Genomic DNA, 21,283 nt, shown 5'->3' with positions numbered 1-21,283 from the left:
CAGTTCAAGGTTGAATGTTTCAGTTAGAAATATTCTGTATATGTCAACATATGTCCCCATCCTTCCCTGGCATCTAGGCAACAAGGGAGAACAGCAACCACAAGGAAATCCTGAAGGCAACGTTTTGCATGGCTGATGTTGTGAACCTGAAGGAACATGTGCCCAGGACTCAGATACCAAAGTATATTGCTTTTCTAGTCTGTCTTTTCAAAAGCTCAAGCAGCTACTCAGGGCTAAATCAAGACTGATGGGGGAGATCTGTGAACAGGATCTTCCACAGCTGATTAAAATGTTAACAGCAGCCATGGAAGAGAGTACGATAGTACTGGTGTTGTGGTGGTGGTTTAAAACCTCATGATGCCATTTTCTTGATGAAAATTGGACTCTTAAAGCTGCTATTTGCCTTCCTGGGCAAAACAGACTATACAGTGGTACCTCTGGTTACGTACTTAATTCATTCCGGAGGTCCGTTCTTAACCTGAAACTTCTTAACCCGGAGGTCCGTTCTTAACCTGAAGCACCACTTTAGCTAATGGGGCCTCCCGCTGCTGCCGCGCCACCACCGTGCAATTTTTGTTCTCATCCTGAAGCAAAGTTCTTAACCCGAGGTACTATTTCTGGGTTAGCGGAGTCTGTAACCTGAATCGTATGTAACCTGAAGCTTATGTAACCCGAGGTACCACTGTACATGTTTTGCCCTGCACTGAAAGTATCAGCTTTGGAGGTTAACAGCAACTTTAGAGCAGAGGGCAGGAGGAGGGGGGGGGACAGAACTGCAGCACCAGGGAGGCTTAAAAAAAACCCTCATGCCACCACTCCCCCAATTAAAATTGTCCTTCCCAAGCTATTTGCCCCGTGGGGGCAAGATTAATTAAGCCTTTGCACTGCATGGGAAGCAAAATTTCAGTTTGCTGATATTAATCAGAAAAACAATGCTAAAGGGTTTAATCTACACATATACACACACACACACACACACACTCCTAGTGCTGCAGTTGCAATATGAACAACCCCCCTATTGCTGTTATTAACCCTTAAACTGTGGAGATCCAGTTCATGGATCACCCACATCATAATTATTTTGGCTTGCAGAAGTCCCTTCATAGAGGGATCAGAATTTGTTTCCAGTGAGTCCTCAATTTAAAGTAGGCTCTCAGCTGACAAAATGCTCCAAAAGTGCTTCTGGATCCCATACACTGTCTTTTGACCTACAGTTTGGGGAAGGACTGATCTGCAAAGAAAGCAAGAATGAAAGTACCTGAGACATATCTTACATTTCTCACAAACCTTATGTGCTATTATAAAGGTCTATTATGCAACGCCTCTAAAAGAGCACAAGTATGCATTTGCACATTTCACATGCTGCAACAAAATCAGTGAACAGTTTTGTAACACTTTAAAGACTAAGGCCCCTACATACTTTTTGTTTGTCTGTGTAGGTGTTTTCTGCAACATGTCTTTGACACAGTGCATCTGCGGCAGATTTATAGTGAACTGTCTACACATTTCCTCTTTATTAGTTATGTGATTCTTCCCAGTGTTACCACATTACTGCCACCTGGAGGGGCACTCTGGAACTATAGTGCAACAAAAAGAAAACCTGCAAAAACCTGTACAATTATACTGAATACATCAAACGTATTCACCAGTTATTGAGAGACTCACACCTTAAGATGCTTGCCAAGCAGGAGCCTTAGATCTTTACATATATACTTTGACCAGCTACCATAATTCTAAGGCTGCCATATAATTTACTCTCTGGAATTGTGACAGTAGCAAAGATTGCAGCTATTCTGAAGTAAGTAACTAAAGGACTGAAGCCTCTGTCTCTAGGGTTTGCTCCTGCCGGTCCTGCAATCTGACCTGTGTCCACATCAGTATATCGGCTGAGTGAGCGCTCTGATGTCCGGTGGCCTCGTTCCCGCCGCCGGTGATGCCGTTGGTTCTCCTCGGGGATTACCCTTTCCAAAGAGTAGTCATCCAAGCGCATGCCTTTGGAGCGTGAGTGGCCCAACATGGAGGCAGAGCGTTTCATGGGGCTTGCATCTGTGATTGTCTGGAAAGGGACAGAAACCCAGAACAATAACTGAACTGACACTTTATGAGAAGGCAAACCCCCATGGATTTGATAGACAATGGAATACTATGCCTCTTTCTAGGCAACTACTCTGTCATGTATAGCTCAGCTAAAGAACTATGGGCACATCTATCCATCCTCCCGTCCAAGTTGCTACCCAGTCCATCTTTCTGTGCCCATAGTTATTAAGTTAATGATGCATATATGAACCTCTCTCTCAAGATATACCCATTTGCCACAAGTGCTAGGAATGGTTGTCTAAAGAGTTATGGAGCGTGAGGTTTTGCTTGCAAACCACCAAATCTTCCTTCCCAGTCTGCTGAAGAATGAATGCATGGGTTTAGCTAGCATAGAGAGCAGTTGCCATGTTGTCTTTCTCCCACAGATGATACAGAAAAGGGCCAAACCCCACATTTCATTAATCACGTGACTGTTACATATAAGATTTTTCTTTCACAAATAGCTAGCACAGGGTTGTCAGTTGGGACTGGGATCCTGGCATGGGGTAGGTTTGGTTTTAACCCTTTGCTTACTGATGTGTTCCTGATCCAGATCAACTAATAGGAACATTCCCACACATGCAATGAGCAGGTGCTGCAGGTCCCCTGAATCAGACTGCAATGGGGAGGGGGGGTCAAAGCCCTCTATACCAGGACACTGAACTAAACTAGGTTCCCCACACTGGCCATTTGAGAAAGAAAAATCCTGCATTTAAGGGCAATCCACATGATTAATGTAATGTGTGGTCCGACTACATATGACAGTGGTTTTCAACCAGGGTGCCATGGCACCCTGGGGTGCCTTGAATGGTGGTCTCTGTGCCTCTTTCCTTCCTTCTCTCCTCTGATGCCCTCCTGCAACTCTGCTTCTCAAAGGCTTGCACAGCTGTTTGTTGCAGCAGCCCTGGCTACAAGCTCTGCAGGCAAATGGTGCCTCTGGGGCTGGCCAAGGGGTACTTCCCAGGCTCCTGTGGGACAGTATGAGGAGGTACCTCTCTTTGGGGCAGGGGGGAAGCTCAGAGACCAGGGGCGGCGGCAGCAGCTGCCCGGAGGACTTCGAAGGAGAGGGGAGAGAGGAGGCTGAGGGAGCACTCCACAAGGGAGGGTGTTTGAAAAAGGGTGAGATAACTGGGCTCCTGAGCCCCACAGGGGTGCCGCAGAAAGAATGTAGTTGGTCAAGGGAGTTGTGGACTCAATAAGGTTGAAAACCTCTGACATATGACATAGATGTGTTTGTTTTTTTTTAAAGTAAATGCCAGGTGTGGGGGGTAGGGAGTGGAATTGTCTTCAGAAACGTAGTGTGCCTGGAGAAGAGGCATAAGTCCCCACTGCCTGTCCCCACTGCCCAGTAATTAGCATTAGGGGGAAAATCTCCCTCGTTAAGTAATTTGTCAAATGTCATTCATTGTTCTTTTATTACGGAACGTGAAGGTACACCTGATATTATAGTACTGGACAACAATTTACAATACATCTCATTGTATGTTAAGATTGGTGCCAGTAACAACTCCCAAGATTCTTATATGGTTTCCTCAGCTTTGCTCAAATCATTGTCTGGCACCCCTCTTCTTGAACAGGACACAAGACGACTGGTCTTGGAGCCTGAATTGAGACCTCTTGTTACTTCTTCCTTCTTAGGTTTTGGGGGTCATGCTCATTATCTACATTTATAGGCAGCTATCTCTAGGAATAAAGACACTTCAAGGTACAGTACTCTCAGAAACCAGAAAATCTGCAAAGGCTCTTGGAGGCCATCTTGTGATCAATAAAAGAAAAAAAATGGAAGGCAGTGATTTAGTAGAAAGGAGGCCATAGAAAAATCTGAATGCTGCCAAATGCCCTGTGACTCCCACTCCCTACCCTATGTTACCTTGTGCTTACTCACAACATCAATTTCAAAAACTACTGGGTTGGGCTGACACCATGATATATTAAAACAACTTCAAGGAATCTGTGTTTGGTATTTCAGATTTGCTCAGCCAGAAAGATCTTGGTTTAAAGTAGAGATGGCTAAACTGTGGTTTTCCAGAGGTGGTTGGACTGCTCATCATCCAAGACCATGGCCATGCTGGCTGGGGCTAATGGAAGTTGAGTCCAACAACATCTGTACAGCCCTGGTTCAAAATATTACACAATAACAAGCCAGAACAACAAGAATAACAAAAGGCCCTCTACAAAGTCTTACAGAATAAAAAAGCTTTTAAAAATTCATCCAACTTCTTCTGAATTACATTATTATTGTATGAGAATACCACTAGGTTGAAATTAAACCTAGAAGTCACAAATTACACATTGCTTGTACAGGTAAAATAAAACACATTTGTGTCAACTTTGATTTAATATGGGTGAAAATACACACATGTAACTGTATTTATTATTCTTGTGTACAGAGTTCTGATTTGTAAATTTAAATGTGACCAAAAGATATTCACATGCAGTAATCTGCAACAGACATTAGGAATATAGGACTGCCCTATACAGGGGTACATCGGGTTAAGAACCTAATTTGTTCTGGAGGTCCGTTCTTAACCTGAAACTGTTCTTAACCTGAGGTACCGCTTTCACTAATGGGGCCTCCTGCTGCTGCTGCCACCGCGCAATTTCTGTTCTCATCCTGAAGCAAAGTTCTTAACCCGAGGTACTACTTCTGGGTTAGCAGAGTCTGTAACCTGAAGCGTCTGTAACCTGAAGTGTCTGTAACTCGAGGTACCACTGTACTGAGTCAGAGCAGCAATCTAAGTATTGTCTATATTGATTGGCAGCAGATCTTCAGGATTTCAGACAAGCTTCTCTTCCAGCTCTACCTGGAAATGCTAGGAATTGAACACAGGACTTTCTACATGCAAAGCAGATGCTCTGCTACTGAGCTATGGCCCTTCCCTGCATTATAGGGCTGTTCTATGGTCCTTTATAGTATGTTACGGATTATTTCATTTGATAGATGTGTCATCCTGAATATATAATTTGGGTCTGAAGTAGCAATCACATTTGAGTTTGGATGCATACTTAAAGTTATACATCATTATGTTTTGTGACACAGAGATTTAATCATAGCTCAGTTGGGTTGGATGTTGATATATATCATCCAAACTTTTGATCAAGAGATATTGGAGACATCTGGATCAAGAAAATGAAAAGGGACCAAATTAACAGAAAAGTATGAGGGATGTTTTTGGAGATTATGCTGCTAGTGGTTTTAACACATCCTTTCAGAAACAATATAGGACACAAGTCATAAATTCAATTACATATGTATGGACAGTAGTCACTTTCAAATGATATAATCTGTGGTGGTTTTCTCATGAAGAACACTCCATAACTGCACTGAAGACTACCTTGTCTCCAAAAACACATCTAATGCACCCTGGACCACATTCCAGGCTGAACAGCTTCAGAAATGGTTGTGAAATATGACTTGATATATTAACTGTAGGAATGGTACTGTGAGAAACATTCAGTCATGTCCTTTCCAGCAGCAGTGAGGAACCTGTGGCCCTCTAGATGTTGTTGGACTCCAGCTACCATGAGCCCCAGTCAGCATGGCCAATGGTCAGAGATGATGGGAGTTGTTGTCCAATAACTTCCTGAGGGTCACATTTCCCTCACAATGCCTTACAGCAAGCACTGCTAGAACTGGCCGTGTGTAGTATCAACCATATTTATTTGAAGCACCAGCAGTCATATACTTTTAAAAAAACATTTTTTAAACAGCCATGAAACTTGTCCAGAAATGGCTATACAGTTTCCGGTAGCTACTATATAACTTGAAAAGTAAGCTGCCTTCATAAATGCCTAGCTGGAGTCTTATCAGGTGAACTGTAAATGTTGCCCACAAAGAAAACATTATCTTATATCCATTCTGGGAGCGAAATTACATTTTCTACCCTTTTTGTGCATACCCCAAAGTATTGGAGTTCTAGAGTATCAGGAAAAGATCAGTCACGCACACATTACTGTATTCTGCCTAACAAAGGTTCATTATTGTTTTAGTTTAGTTTAGTTTAATTTAATTTAGGTAAATTTAGGGAAAGACAAATTAATATCCCCATGTGCAAACAAACATGTTTCTTACCACTTGAAAGCAATATATTCCATTGCTGAGCAGGGATCAAGGTTCCACACACTATCCCTGCCTTGGATAGGTTAGCGCTTCTCCATTATACTAAGACATTGTTCCCTCCCCTTGAAATCACACTAACTCAGAAAGAGGAAATGCTAAAGAAAGAAACTAGGACTCCCGACCCCACAGTCATACTGCTCTGACCAAATAATCCCACGTCTCAGTATGCAACCCAGAAATCCTAGTAGTCAACTCGCCCATATTTAACACAAAGCCAGAAATAACACTCTTGCTTACAATCCCCTCCCTGCTGGAGCCACCTGACTCTTCCTGTTTCACAGGACAAGAGAGAGAAAAATTACTCACTTGTAACTGATGCTCTTTCAGTTGTCCTTCCCCTTTTCCCACCTATATATAGGTGCAGATGCATATGCAACCAGGCCTTCCAGAAACCTCTCTCCAATAGATTATTCTTGGAGTAACCTCAGCATGGGGCTGCTTGTGCATAGTGAACCACAATTAAAATCAAACAAGTTACCACAGAGTTGCAAATAACTCTAAAAAAGGAGTTAAGTTGATCCAATCACCTCAGCCATGTAAGACTCCTACCTCACAGTTTCATCAGAATCTATTTGGGTGGGTATTCTGAGACTGAGACTGAGACTGAAGGGAACATGCTGTGGTAGACATCTGGGAAAGAGTCGGAAATGGACAGAGATAATTTAAAATAGCATCACATATAAGCTATCAACCATTTCTTAAAGAGGCTCGGTCAATTTTGAAAAAAGTAAACAAGAACAATGGTATCTTCTACAACATGGCAGCTTGAGCAAGTACATTCATTGAAAAAGACAGCCATTCATAGCTCTTAAGGGATCCTGCTCTAGGAAGTACAGCCAGTCATATCCAGGTTGTAAGTTTTTCCATCTTGCGATCCCCTCCTCTAACTAGATGTGCTTCAGAATTGAAGGAAAGAGGCACAGAAATTTCTCTGGGAGATTGCTAAGAAAACCACAGACATTTCTAATTAAAATGGGAAGTTTTCTTGATAGGATGCCTCCTTTTGTATGAAGTAAAAATGAATGGAGGTGGTTGGAGAAACTACCCCTCTTAGGTGCTCTCTGCACAACATTATTGTGGATCAAGACTTGGTCACACCATATCTGTCAACTCAGCAAATTCAGGAAATGGTAGGCTGTGCTTGGGCTGCACAGTCCACACATGGGAAGCAGATAAATGGACACCGAAAGCTCAGTGTCACACCATCACTTTCCTCAGGCAACACCATTCTATACCAAAAGCATGTGCTAGAAAGCAAGAAAAGCTTCCCATGTGTGGGAACACTCTCAGCTCAGCAGATGAGTGCTTTTGCAGTGAAATAAAAGGCAATTCCTGCTCTGGTGGCTCACTGCTGAGCAGTTGTTTCTGGAAGGCCTGGTTGAATGCACATTGATTCAACAACTGCAAATGGGCAGATCATATTAGAGAAGAAAGAGAGGAACATGTTGGACACACAGAATCCAGGATTTGGTGGAGTGAGTGTGAGAATGGATAGGTGGTCCAGATTGAGAAAGAATTCCCATCCACCCCACAAAACAGATGGAAAATGGAAATAAGTAATTGGGCATCTGACAGACAGAAGAAGCAACAAGGCATTCTGTGGCACCTTAGAGAGCTATAGACTTATAGTGCAATTCTATTCATGCCTACTCAGAAGCCCCACTGAACTTACACTTCCTTGGACTAGAGCCCACTTCATCAGATGTGTATGTACACACACCAATTGAAGGCAACACTTACCATGTCTAATAAAGTGGGTTTTGGTCCATTAAATCTTTAAAATGCCCTTGGAAGGTACAGTAGGTTACCGGCTAAGTTTTTCACAGCCCAAGAAAAAAGGCAACAGGAATGAGGAAGGAGCAGATCTATGGTTAGAATGAGTGTGGGGCTGTGGACACGCATATAACTTTTCCCCCAGCAGGCCCAATAAATAGACAAAACAAAAACTTCATCTGGCCCAAAGGATGTTTTGGCCACATGAAAAGCTTCAATTAGTGTGATGACAGAAACCCAGCCTGTTACTGGGCTAGAGTGCTTAAAGAATTATTTTAGCACCCGTTAAAACTAACATGGCAGACAACAGAGGCAGGAGCAGAAAATCAAGTGTATGGCTTGAAGCAGAGAGAGTGAAAGCAGGAAGAAGGTATGCAGAAAGGGACAGTGAATGAAAGGAAGAGAAAGCCTAATGAAGACAAGATGAGGACAGAATGGGCTGGAGAGAAAGTTTTTTGCCTGCATAGCTTTGAATGCAGCAAAAGCAATTGGGAGTAGAGTAAGAGAGAGAAAGAGGTGTGCATGAAGAGAAACACATAGGAGTTGGCAGCTTGCTAGTCTGAGGAGCCCAGGGGAAGGGAACTGGAGGCAGCGAGCGCGCAGAGCCAGGAGCCCAGGCTGCAGTACATACACTGAGATTATTCCCTCGCGGTCGCGCCTTCCTCCACTGTCGCAGCCATACAAGACGGTGCACACAGAAACGGGAAAGAGAGAGAGAGAAGGAAATAAATATAAAGGCAAAGGGAAATATAGGACCAAAGGGGAGGGTGGAGGAACCAGAATGTAGTAAAGGATTGAAGGGAGGAGTGTAAGGAGAGAACAGTCAGGTTAATGTTGGTCATTTATGCACAAGGCCAGCCCAGCCCAGCCCAGTGCTGGAAGCTCATATTCTCTGATATTTGGTTGCTCTTGACAACCAAGATAAACAAAGATAGACACCACGAAGGGACAGACAGTTCTCAGTAGGGATGAGTTGAGCAGCACAGCAGAGACAACAGCAAGGCCACACCCCCCCCAACCCCAAACATGCGGCAACAAGCCTCAGCCACTGTTAAAAGCTGCAACATTGTGCACGGCCCAAATGGGGACAGTCACCCCTACACACAGAGCTGCTCTCACTGATTGGCTGGGCCCCCTCATCTTCGCGACTTTGGCCTTGCCAGCCCAACCCAGCCCAAAGGAGGCAGAGTAAGGCAAGGGGAAACTGCAGAGGAAGCCCTGAGCAGGATTTGATAAGTGGAGAAATAGGGGTCTGTAACCTTGGATATACCTGCAATGTTGGGAATTCCAAGAAATGAATTTCTTGCCATTTCTTTGGATGGAAGCAAAGTTTGGGAGATTCTTTGTATGCTAATTCTGAAGCCTAATGAGAAAAGTGTAATGCTGAAAGGGACTAATGAATAGAATACAAACGGCTGTACTGCCTTTTTTATTTGGTAAATGATGTTGGTAGGTGCTGCTGCCATGGGTGTTCTCTCTTGAGCAAAATAGCTTCTGGTCAGAAATGTGACTGCTGAAATGGAAACATTCAGCGTCTTGATTCTTGCATTGTTTCAAACTGGTATAAAGGCTATGAATCACCATTTACCTTGGATGGCAACTAACTATACCTGTATATGTGGGTGTGGGTGAGGGTGAGAGAGAGAGAGAGAGAGAGAGAGAGAGAGAGAGAGAGAATTAGGGAAGGGATTTATCATAGGTGGTCACAGAGCTGTTTGACAGTGGAACAGGGTGCATTGGAAAGTGATGAGCTCTGATTCACTGGAGGTATTTAAGCAAAGGCTGGCTGGGCCTTTGGCAGACATGCTGTAGCTGCATCCCTTGCAGCGCTATGGTTCTAAAAACAGTCCCACTAACCTGACTTTTTCAGAATGCCTTATTTTAGACCTTTGGTTCTCCAAAATCAGTCCTCCTTAACTGATAAGAAAGGCATCAGTTTCCACCAAATCACCCCAGCTTAGTATTCTTGCCCAGCAATCACAACCTACACATATCTCTGATCTAAAGGCTGTTGCCGCTTCTCATCACCGCAGGCCAAGATTTCTGAGGAAGCATCAGGAGTTTTCTGATTGGGTATTGGGAACTGTTACGGGTCCTCCTCAAAAAGACCCAAACAACAATAATTCTCTTGCAGAGTCCAGCACTGAGTCCACCTAGGCAGCCAAGGGACAAGATTATCATGGGGATGTTTTCTGCAGTGTGACATCCATAAGAGTGTATTACTGAGAGAGATGAGTCACACTGAACAGGCTGCTTCCAGACGAAACTAACTTTGGAGATTGGAAGACAAGTCCAAGACTGCAGAGTGCTCCAGTCTTCTTCTCCTTTCCCTGAAACCCAGAGCTAAGTGACAGGAGGAGGGTCAGCACAACCCCAGCAGTATGCACATCTGGAGTCTGGAGGGAAGTGCAGGAAAGGGATGACCTGGTGGAAAAGGTACATGGCTTCTCCTATAAAACGTTTCCTGTACTCATGGTTGAGTGCTACAGCAACAGAGTAAGACCACAGCACAGGAATCTGGCATCTGGACACGAGCTGAGAGTAAGTTTTGCAATGGAAAGTGGCAGTAGGAAGGTGCATGTGTGAGAGTACCAAGGGAAAGGGCAGTGCTACAAAAGGGCTGGCAGAATGTTTATAGGAACAGCAGCATCATGACAGCACTGCGACAAGAAAGGTATGTAAGTGCCTGTGCTAGGACAGGGCCAGAAATTGCCAAACTGGAGAAGGCAAACTACATGCAATGTGGCAGTTATCGCCAAGTGTTACATTACTTTGTTTAAAAATGTTATGGCCTTCTTCTAATCTGTAGGGATAAAGAAGGCTATATGTCATATGCCTACAAATGGCAGTGGGGGAGGTTTGTTTCCTACTTATACAGATCGGCTGCAATAGGCTTGGTGAACTGAGACAGCATTGCTTATTGGAGTAGGGCAGAGTGGGGAGCCTTCCATTCTGACCTCTTCCCATTGGCCACACACAGTCTCACTTAGAAGAACTGGAACCAGGTACAGAGATGGAAGGCTCTAGGACAGGTACAGAGAACCTGCAGCCCTCCAGATGTTTTGGGGACTTCAACTCCTACCAATACCAGCCAGTATAACCAACTGTTAGGTATGATGTAGTCCAACAGCATCTGGAGGGCCACAAGTTCCCTACTCTGGTTTTAGGAAGTTCTATCCTGTCCTTATTTTGGGCAGTAGATGTGCAGCATTTAGCAGCTTCATCCCGCCATAACTCCCTCTGTTGTTTTGAGGTTTGATTACCAGATGCAAAGCTCATGCAAAAAAGTAAAGGAGAACCAACGCCATTCACCTCCTTCCCTGCAAACAGATGCCCCTTTTCTGCACTGTAACTCATCATCACAGCTGTGCTGAAAGCAACACTTTCTATTACATACTGGATCGTCTTCTAGGAGCTGTGCTGATGTTGGATCAAGACTGCACAGAAGGTCTTATCAGTCCAACTCCAGCAGACAGGCATAGCAGGCAAGCATCCGGCAGCGATAAAAAGCCTAAGATGCTTTAAAGCAGCAGTGGCCAACATCTTTTTTTGCAAGTGTACAACCACAAATCAAATGTAAAGAATAATACAGTGCTACTCAGCCTCACTCTGCAGTACATAATAAAATGTTCTAGTGTCTTGGAACTGTTTTGCTTCTGTCTACTGGAGTAGACAATAGCACAGCATGAGAGAGCCAGGTAGGAGCACAGTGATTCAAAGCCATTGTTAGGTCCAGAGGTCCTCCATTTCCCATCGACATGTACTACAAACTCCTACTGCTTGTGTCAGAGGTTGGCAGCCTATGCCTTAAAGCCATTGTTTCAAGCTCTTCGCCTTCAGAGAACCCTGATCACATTGACCTTTCTGACAAGGAGCATCTGTATATTGCAAAAAATTGTGCTGAAAGTTTTAGGGAGCACATTTAGTTCACATAGTGCACTTGTCAGACCAGCTGGGTTGCTTCACAAAGCCCACATATGAGGAAAATGTGCTCCTTAGAATTCCCCTGAGGCTCTGTACTGCAAGGGAAGATTGCTAGTGGCTGGCAAGTCATCTATAAGGTCTGTCATTACTATTCTTCCACTGAGGAACCCATTGAGGAACCTGAGTCTCCAGAACAGGTTTGAAAACAACTATCTTAAGAGTAATAAAGCCTATTGTTGAATCAAAGGGGGAAACCTTTGTTGAAAATGCAGTGTGGATGATGCCAAGCAGCCTGCTGCTGGGACCTTTCCAAGACCAGTGGGCCTACTAGGTTGAAGGACAGCTTGCCCAGGGAGCTATCCAGGATGCTGAGCTTTGGTGTGAGACAACCATGATTTATGTACCTCTGACTTAAAGGGAAGGTCTGTGTTTGGTAGCTAGGTTGCCATAGCTGATGTTTTCAACAAGTTGTGTATGCTAAGATGCTTATAAGTTACGATTTAGACCCTACTTGGTAGAATTGGGAGGCACAGTTATAAACTAATTGTAGCAGATAATGTATTTATTTTGTCCATGGTCTTCACCTCATAATATGCCCAAGCTCTCACTTGCACACATATACACAGAGACACAAATATGCTTAGCCTGCTGGTACGGCAGTAAATGCTGCTACACAGCGGAGCATGCTAAGAGCGACTGCTGCTGGGCACATGCTTAGCAAAGAGCACTCACCCCCAGCCCATTATCCCATCCCCACCTTCCGCCTTGCACAACACTGGCTGCTGGAATAGCATCTCACAACCCTGTAAAGTTTGCTACTATAAAGCATGCTTCATGCCAGATCAGGAAGCGTACATTACTAGCTGGACGGTAGCTGCAGAAGGACGCGGGCTTTGCTTTGACAGCAGCTGTGCTGTGACAGGCCACAGTTTAATTTAGCCTTTTCCTCCACTCCCCATCAGAGAAGTGAAGAGTGAGCACAAGGCTAGCATACCAAAACAGCCCTCCAGGGGCCAAGGAAGTAAAATAAAATTCCAGCCTGGTCAAAGCAACAAGTTAGCAGAAATTATGCCTTCAAAACAAGACCACTTAAGACAACAAGAGGTGATTGCCCCTGTGAAAACCCAGTGGGAAAGCAGAAGTGCAAAGACAAGATCAGAAACCTGATTCCCAGATCCCAGGTCTCAGAGCAGAAATAGGGAAGCTGCGGCTCTCCAGAAGGCCTTGGGACTACAACTCCCATCATCCTTGACCACTGGCTTATGGGCTAATGGGAGCTGAAATCTAACAACATCTAGAGGCCCAGAGTTCCACATTCCTGTCTGATAGGGTGCTCTTCCCATGGCTGGGATTCATGGCATATGTTACTTACTCAGAGGACCCTCCTTCTCACCTTCCTTGACAAAGAGGTGCAATTTCCCTTCTCTGGAAGGATTTGTTGCTTTACTACATTCACATGCCAATATTTTTATGCTTCTTAAGGGCAATGTCTCATTCTCCTCTTTAACATCTCCATCCTTAGACACAGCGGTCTGGATCTGCTAATAGAGAGCTGACACGTGCATTGCAGCAAATGCTGCTACTGTTGTGCACCTGCTACTGATGCAAATTGAAAGAAATGTGTAGCAGGCACTCAATGCCCGCAGGGCATAAATGCGCCATGGTGAAACTCCATGATCTTAGTTGGACTGGTGGCAGTGAGGAGGCAAAACAGCCTACACACATCTGCTCTGACTTCGTTTTCATCATGTGATTCTGACTGCCACTAGGCTGGAAGAAAATATCCACTTCAGTCTTGCTGCTACCCAGCTGTTTAACTGAGCTGTCTGGATTACTTGGTAGTCTACTAACTAGATGCTAAAGATCAGAAGGTTGTAAAAGTATTGAGGGAATTCGCTGCCTAAAGGGACTTGGAGTGGACCCATTACATTGGAATCACTGCAGGAGAAGGCAGTGGTAGCATTGGAAATATAAGGGATGACTTCTACAGCAGAATGCTGCCTTTAATGAGAAAGCCTGATAGCTTTCCCCTAATATTTGGACCAATAAATTGTGATGACAGGCACCTGCTGTCTTGTATGTAAGACATTATTCTGTGATGTATTGCTAGGAAGTATCATCCCATGAGCATCTTCCATGAATTTAAAGGGTTTAACATGAAGTGGGTGGGGAGAATCTGCAGGATAAAGAGGATGCAGGAAAGGTAGTATTATAAAGTCTAGCCCTTTCTTGAGGGGGAGTGGATTCAGTATGCCATTTAGACCTAAACTACACATAATGGGAAAATGCACACATGCCATTGACCTGCATCTCCCCTGCAGAATACGTAATATTCTTTGTTCAGGTGCCCCTTTGTGGAACCTTCATCTTGCCCAGGGCTTTCATTTCCTGTGTGAAAGCAAAGCCTTCAGCACATGTTACTAAGCTGAAACGATTCCTAGAAGGAGCATGCTGTTCCTTAGAGTGATATACACACCCTAAATAAACAGATGTGTAACAGGAAGACTCAAGGATTCTTTCAGTTTGCACCAGTACCGAGTAGCACTAAGCCCAACATTGCTACCTCCTTGATGTGCAGGTGACAATGAGGATCACTGCTACCCCTATGAGCAAAAGAGAGTGCAAGGAAGGGGAGGTCATCACAGCCCTCAAGTTCAAAATGGGCTGGATAAAAAAACCCTCACCTGGTTTTCAGCAGGCAGTCGTGGCATGGAGGCAGCACGTCCATGACCTTCCATGGGCAGGTACTGGTCACTGTCTGAGTAGCCCTCCCTTGCCATCTCCCGCATCTCTACAGACTGGATTAGGCAAAGCAGATGAATTTATTGATTTATTTAAAACATTTATAAACCTCTTAGTATTTGAAAAGCCTCTAAGAAGTGCACAACATAAAAAACTGTAAACAACATAATTAAAATAGAAATACAACATAAAACAAGTAAAACAGTACCAAGGAGAAACAGGAATTTAGAGAATTCATACAAGTAAAAAAAGGGGGCAATCTTATGGGTCATAGAAAGCCTGGGCAAAAAGATACATTTTTATACCATGTCTGAAGCAATGGGGTCACGACACATGGGATGCCAGATTTGGGGGAGCTGGGAGGGACAGATGTGGAACAACTGACCAAAGATTAAAGGGCTCAATGGACTTCAAACATAGAATCTACTTATTCTGGCCTCATGCTGCTGGCAACCTCTAGTCATTAAGTATTCTTCTGCTAAACATGATTTGACCTCCCTGTCTCTAGCTCTCATAAATATATTTCCTACCCAAATCCAGGAATACAAGTCACAGGCAATGAGCATTTTAGATTCTGGATCTGCAGGCTGTTGTACTGCTGCTGTGTCCTGTGGAACCCCACATACAAGTGGTGACTGGTGTGGACTGGAGAAGAAACCAAATGCAACTGGAGCCAGAACAAACTAATTCTGTTTTTCCCCTCAACCTTCTTCCTGGTACTTTGAGTACTGCAAAGGCAACACTGAGAGGAAGAAACTGACAGCCAGTGCCATTCTCTGGACTGGTTGTAAGGAGGAAGGCAGGCAGATGGAGGCTGGCTGAGGGCAGATAGACATTGGTGGTGCAGCATCCCATTTGCCTTAATGGAGCAGCCTCCATTGATATACAAATGGTTCAAATATGCTGTGCAAAGTCTTTGGAGCCTGCAGGACACAGCAAGAGGCAGGGGTGAATTCTCCTAAGGCGCTTTCTCCTAAGGCTGCCACATATAAAATCATGCAAGGAAAGAGGGCGTTGCTAGTATTCTTGGAGAAATCACTCCTATTCTCCCAGTTCATAGGCTGAGAGCCAAATGCACACTACGGAGGAACATATGTACCAATAAGGTAGTAGACTTATGACTGTGGAAAGAAATCAGTAGATTGTGACTGAAAATGACATGTAATGTGCCAGAATGGATTTTCCTCTCAAATGACACTGTGTTCATGATACAGAGCATAACTGCAATTTTATCTTTAAGACAAATATTTTGAGAACAGCCATATGAACACTGAGCATCAACATTCATACTTCTCCATTTAACTCACGTGGAGCCCCTACAATCTAGGTGGTGGTGAGGTTTTGCTTCACCTTTGGAGTCCCCTCCCCCTTTGTTTAAGGTAAGGTGAATTCATATGATCAAATTAGCATGGCAAGAAGGCAATATGAGCAAGCACAGGCTGAGTTCAGTTTATGGCAAAAAGATTTTGCAGCCGATTCACCACAAGTACAATTTGCAACTCATCTCCCTTTTGTCATGCTACCAAAATTTCATAGAGTAGGTTGCACAGGGTGCTGTAAATGTGGGCTGTCATGAGATCCAAGTGTCACACGATTCCTTCCTCTTCAGCTGAAGCTCAACCCATATTGGCCTGACCCACATCTCAACTATTTGCTCCTCTGAACTGGACCTTCCTGAGCAACTTTCCTATGATTCTGGAATTTTCAAAACATGATGTCTGATTCTAGTGAAAGATTGCATTTTATAACAGATTTTAAAAAGATTTCCAGAGGACAAACTGGTCAGAGAAGAGAGAAAGATTGAGAGATAGGCAAGTGCCAGTCCAAGCACCTAGCTGGCACACAAACCACCTGGGAATTGGTCCGGCTATTGGGTATCTCTTCCGGGCGCCCCGGCTCTGGGCTCCAGGTTCCTGTCTTCTGGAACATTTCTTGCGCTCGTTGTGTGACCCAGGATTCACTTTCTTTGATTCCTCCTTCCTGCATGGTCCTGGAGCAGAAAGAATAGTCAGACTATAACAAGTTGCTGCACAGTCACAAACAGAGTCTGACGACACAGAATCATTAGGGTTGTGGAACTAGCTACAATAGCTGCCTTGTCAGGTTCCCTGCTATTCATAACCCTAGAGTTTCCCAGCTAAGTAAACACAGCCAGAATCTGGTAGTTTCAGGAACTCTTATACAGTACCTGGAAAGCATACAGCAGGGATCAATCATGTACAGAACCAAATCAGGAAAACCCCCCACTCAAGTTGACATACTGAAAACCAGAGACAAACTCCCTTGAGAATATTTAGTAAAGGCTTGTATACAAACATCTAAAGCAGAAAATATCTATAAAAATACACTGTAGTGTTTCTGGGCTGAAGACTCCAGTTATATCTATTGATGTGGTAATCACTGTGTGGGTAATCTAGTAATCTATGATGATGGTTCTACAACAGGGGTCAGCAAACTTTTTCAGCAGGGGGCTAGTCCACTGTCCCTCAGACCTTGTGGAGGGCCGGACCATTTTTTGGGGGGGGGGGGTGAACAAATTCCTATTCCCCGCAAATAACCCAGAGATGCATTTTAAATAAAAGCACACACTCTACACATGTGAAAACACCAGGCAGGCCCCACAAATAATCCAGAGATGCATTTTTAATAAAAGGACACATTCTACTCATGTAAAAACACGCTGATTCCCAGACCATCTGCAGGCCGGATTTAGAAGGTGATTGGGCTGGATCCGGCCCCTGGGCCTTAGTTTGCCTACCCATGTTCTACAAGGTGTCTGATTCTGCACATTCTGTTTCTGAGATGTCTTTTCGAATATAGCAGGTCTGAAAGCTATACTGATTAAGACTCACGTTCCATCCCCTTGATCCAGTTGTGAGGAAGGGAGAGCATTCTGTCCTGGGCCACCTTCCTGGGATGGGGATGCTAGATCCATGCGCTGGAACATAAGTGGTGTCCGATTCTACAGGAAAGCACAGAATGATGCACAAGTTGGTATTTAGATATCTGTTGGAAAATACATGCAGCTATTAAATAGCTTCTTTTCCTCGAGTAAAAGTTCAGACCATTTGAAAAGCTGTCAGTGACAAGACAATCCCTGCATGCTTTGAACTGTGAGTGAAACCTTGCTCACAGACTGATACATTGCCTATTGGCTTTACTGAGAAGCCACGCTCTTCCCTCTATCACTGTCAATTGGCAGCAGTCATTTCATCAGGCTGAAGCAGGGTAGGTGGGGAGAGAGGAGTTCTAGGGCCACTCCACTGATGCAGCTGAGAGTCTAGCAACCATTGGCTCTTCCTTGCCTTGAAGTGGGCATTATAAGAACTTGTACTTAAGAACTGGCACTGAGGTTTGAGCATTTCCTCCTTGCCAGGGAGTTTTTCCCCTTGATTTTACTTAGCTCCAGTTCCTTCACAATTCAAGAAGGCATCAAGATTCTCCTCCAACCCTGCCTTTGATGCATATTGCATCAAAATTATTTGGCACATGTACATCTGCATGACTGCACACACACAACTGCACAAATACAGTATCATATATCCCTCGTCCCCCCTTAAAATACAGTGGTACCTCGGGATAAGAACTTAATTCGTTCTGGAGGTCCGTTCTTAACCTGAAACTGTTCTTAACCTGAGGTACCACTTTAGCTAATGGGGCCTCCCACTGCTGCCACGCCGCCGTGTGATTTCTGTTCTCATCCTGAAGCAAAGTTCTTAACCTGAGGTACTATTTCTGGGTTAGCAGAGTCTGTAACCTGAAGCGTCTGTAACATGAAGCGTATGTAACCCAAGGTACCACTGTTCAGGGATTCATGGCCAGAATTGGCAAAAAAAAAAAAAAAGAAGAAGAAAAAAGAAAACTGGATACTGAGGGATCTTTTCTCAAACCATGTTTTATGGTTGCCACATACCTGCTCCTCCTGTATGGCCTGCAACTTCTTGGCCTTACTTTGGCGGTAATATTCCATGATCATCATGGCTGCATAGATTTTGCCCACTGTCAGATCGGTAGCTGTAGGATGAAGAAAGCAGAAAGAAAACAACAAATTGTTTCAGCTTATTCTTCCCTTAGGTTTGTCTAAAGGTGAACTCTGCCCTTCAGTTTGGGCTGAGATTTCTTGGCTGGTGGGGTGCCATCACTGTAAGTCTGTGTGTGTGTGCACATGTAAAATTGTTAATTCCTTCATGGGTTTTGTAGTTGCAGCTCAGGTAGACATGAATGAATGTGGACAGAATGAATGTCACAGGCAGGGACAATAACGACAACTCTTACATTTATGAGGGGTGACCAGGAGATCCAGAGTTTTCTGGGAGAGGTTGGGCCAGATTGCCATCATTTCCTTCCTCAGCTCAGCATCCATTTGCTGTTTGTCAGCGCCCCCTAGAAGATGTAAGCCAGGGATGAGACACAACAAATAAACAACTGGGCACCTGATCTCCACCCTCTCCCCCCAGAAGTATTAGAATATTTAATCTGTTTCTTTTGGATTCTGTTAATTCTCTGGTCAATATTGAAACCAAAATTGAAAAGAAATATTAGGGCAGATCCACGCCATACATTTAAAGTATATTCAATGCAGAATATAGAATTACAGAGGTACGATTCCTAGCAGCCTTAACAAACTACAGTTCCCAGGATTCTTTGGAGGAAGTCATGTGCTTTAAATGTGCATTGGATGTGCTTTAAATGTATGGTATGGATGTGCCCCGTTGCTGTTACAGCCACTCTACGTCAGAGTTGAATCAGTCACACTTCACATTGTAGGTGTTAGTTGGTATGTTTGACCATTGCTGCCCTCAACATTTCCTGGGACACAGAAAGCTGGCAAGTCAGAGAGGATTCTAGAACAGTTTTCTCCTTAACATTCTAAAGTTCTATATCAGAATATTCTACATCATTATTTTTTTATTTTGGTCAGGGTGCATTCCATACCACTCAGTAAGATGACTCCTTGCATGTAGGTCAGAGATGGGGAACCTGTGGCCCTCCATATGTTGCTGGACTACAACTCCCATCATCCCTGACCATTGGTCATATTGGCTGAAGTGGAGTCAGAGTCCAGCAGCATCTGGAAGGCCACAGGTTCTGCAACCCTTATCTACACTTTGGGAGAAGTCTTCCTGAGAGATGTGGAATGCACCCTGGGGCATTCTGCTCCATGGGATGTTTCTGTGCTCCCTGACCTCACCTGTGGGGGGCAAGGAGACAAACTACTATGGCAAAATAACCAGAAAGATATCCAACCCAAGTGAGTCAGAAAAGGGGCCTTGGAGCTTTTAATAATGACATTTCATCCTGCGTAAAACTGTACAGTGAAATGTTCCTTGGTTTTAAAGGCAGTATCACTCTTCTGATGGGTCTTTAACATAACTGCTTTCTTCATGCATAGGCTGGTACTGGGATGTTTGACCAATTTAAGAGGCAAAATGCCTACCCCTTACTCCTCCTCCCTGGGGAATATCTGGTCCAGGGAGCCTTGTTTCTCCTATAGGCATTTGCATTCATATTTATGTGCAATGTACCATCTATATAAAAGAACTAGCAGGTACTATAATTGTGCAATGGTAGTAGTGTAGCTAATGAGGTTAATCTGAGGCAAAATTATTGCTAATTGAAAACTTTTCCCAGGCTTTGCTTTCCAATATTTAATTTAATTTCCCAGAATTCTCTAATCTGTTAGGAAAGAAACTGTTCTCTCTTGCTGTCACTTACCTTTGGCAATCTTGATGTCAAGTGCAGTCCGGATCAACGCCATGAGGGTAGAATTGAAATGGACTGTATTGTCGTCTGCCACAGGCAGGTCCATACGTAGTAGTCTCTGCAGAAACCCAAGCAGAAAGGTGTCATCTCACAACTCCCCACCACCCAGGTTATCATGCACAGAGGAGTATATGAGCTCTGGGGAGAACTCTGAGTTCAATAATTTGCATCGAATCCTCCTACTCATGTTTTAACTTCACTTCCCACCCAGTATCATGAGGACCAGAGCCCAGTTGCAATATGTTAATATCTGGATACTCTGCTCTTATCACACCTTATTTTGCTTTCACCCAACTGCTTTCAGATACTGGTATGTGGATTCCACATCAGCTACTAGAAGATGGGCCTGGAAAACCCTCCACATAATAACTGTATGGACCTGGTTGCACTCCTAAACGTGTTGCTTAGAAATTCATCCCACTGAGATTTACCTTAAACATTCTGCAAGACTATCTACTGGGTTTTTGCCAATGACTTTAGCCAGAGATGACTGTAGTCTGAAGACCTCTGCAAGGAGACCCTTATGTTGTCTGTATTAGACTTGGAGGCAGTTTCCTGGCTTCTGTTCTAGCCCACTGTATCCCAATCAGTTTTCAGAAATAGGAATATTCTAGTCTCCTAGCTTGGGTCACTAGAGCTACTCTCATCCCCTAGCTGTAGATGAGTCCCATGTGTCCTGTCCAACTAAGTCTCTCATGATGTAATCTCTCCTCTCCAGAATGTATCCCTTTTAAGGTCCTCTTCCAAACTTACACAGAGTTCTCCCCAAAGAGTTCATTGTCTATATAAAAGTAAAAAAGTGTAAAACAAAGGAAAAACCCAAATAAAATCCCAACTATCCAAGACAGCAGTAGACAGCAGTGGTAAAGGGATGGGGTCCAAGGA

The 21,283-nt window shown here is 44.0% G+C and overlaps 1 protein-coding gene across 15 annotated transcripts in view; it reads right to left on the bottom strand.

Moving 5' to 3' along the window:
- Positions 1-21,283, bottom strand: part of CACNA1A (calcium voltage-gated channel subunit alpha1 A) — a 258,043-nt gene that overhangs the window by 9,544 nt on the left and 227,216 nt on the right. For 13 of the 15 annotated variants that reach the window (XM_080996998.1, XM_080996997.1, XM_080996993.1 and 10 more), the window contains 8 exons: positions 20,351-20,456; positions 18,911-19,018; positions 18,549-18,649; positions 17,488-17,597; positions 16,487-16,625; positions 14,578-14,691; positions 8,601-8,636; positions 1,864-2,056 (listed from right to left, as the gene is read on the bottom strand). In XM_080996998.1, coding sequence (XP_080853124.1) covers positions 1,864-2,056; positions 8,601-8,636; positions 14,578-14,691; positions 16,487-16,625; positions 17,488-17,597; positions 18,549-18,649; positions 18,911-19,018; positions 20,351-20,456 — 907 coding nt within the window. The remainder of the gene's footprint in view (positions 1-1,863; positions 2,057-8,600; positions 8,637-14,577; positions 14,692-16,486; positions 16,626-17,487; positions 17,598-18,548; positions 18,650-18,910; positions 19,019-20,350; positions 20,457-21,283) is intronic. The other 2 variants (XM_080997000.1, XM_080996988.1) reach the window with 2 other exon arrangements.

Source organism: Podarcis pityusensis, assembly GCF_964106645.2.
Source record: "Podarcis pityusensis genome assembly, chromosome: 2".
NCBI classification, from domain to species: domain Eukaryota; kingdom Metazoa; phylum Chordata; class Lepidosauria; order Squamata; family Lacertidae; genus Podarcis; species Podarcis pityusensis.
The sequence above is the reverse complement of the archived record's forward strand: the minus strand, read 5'-3'. Positions and strand labels throughout refer to the sequence as shown.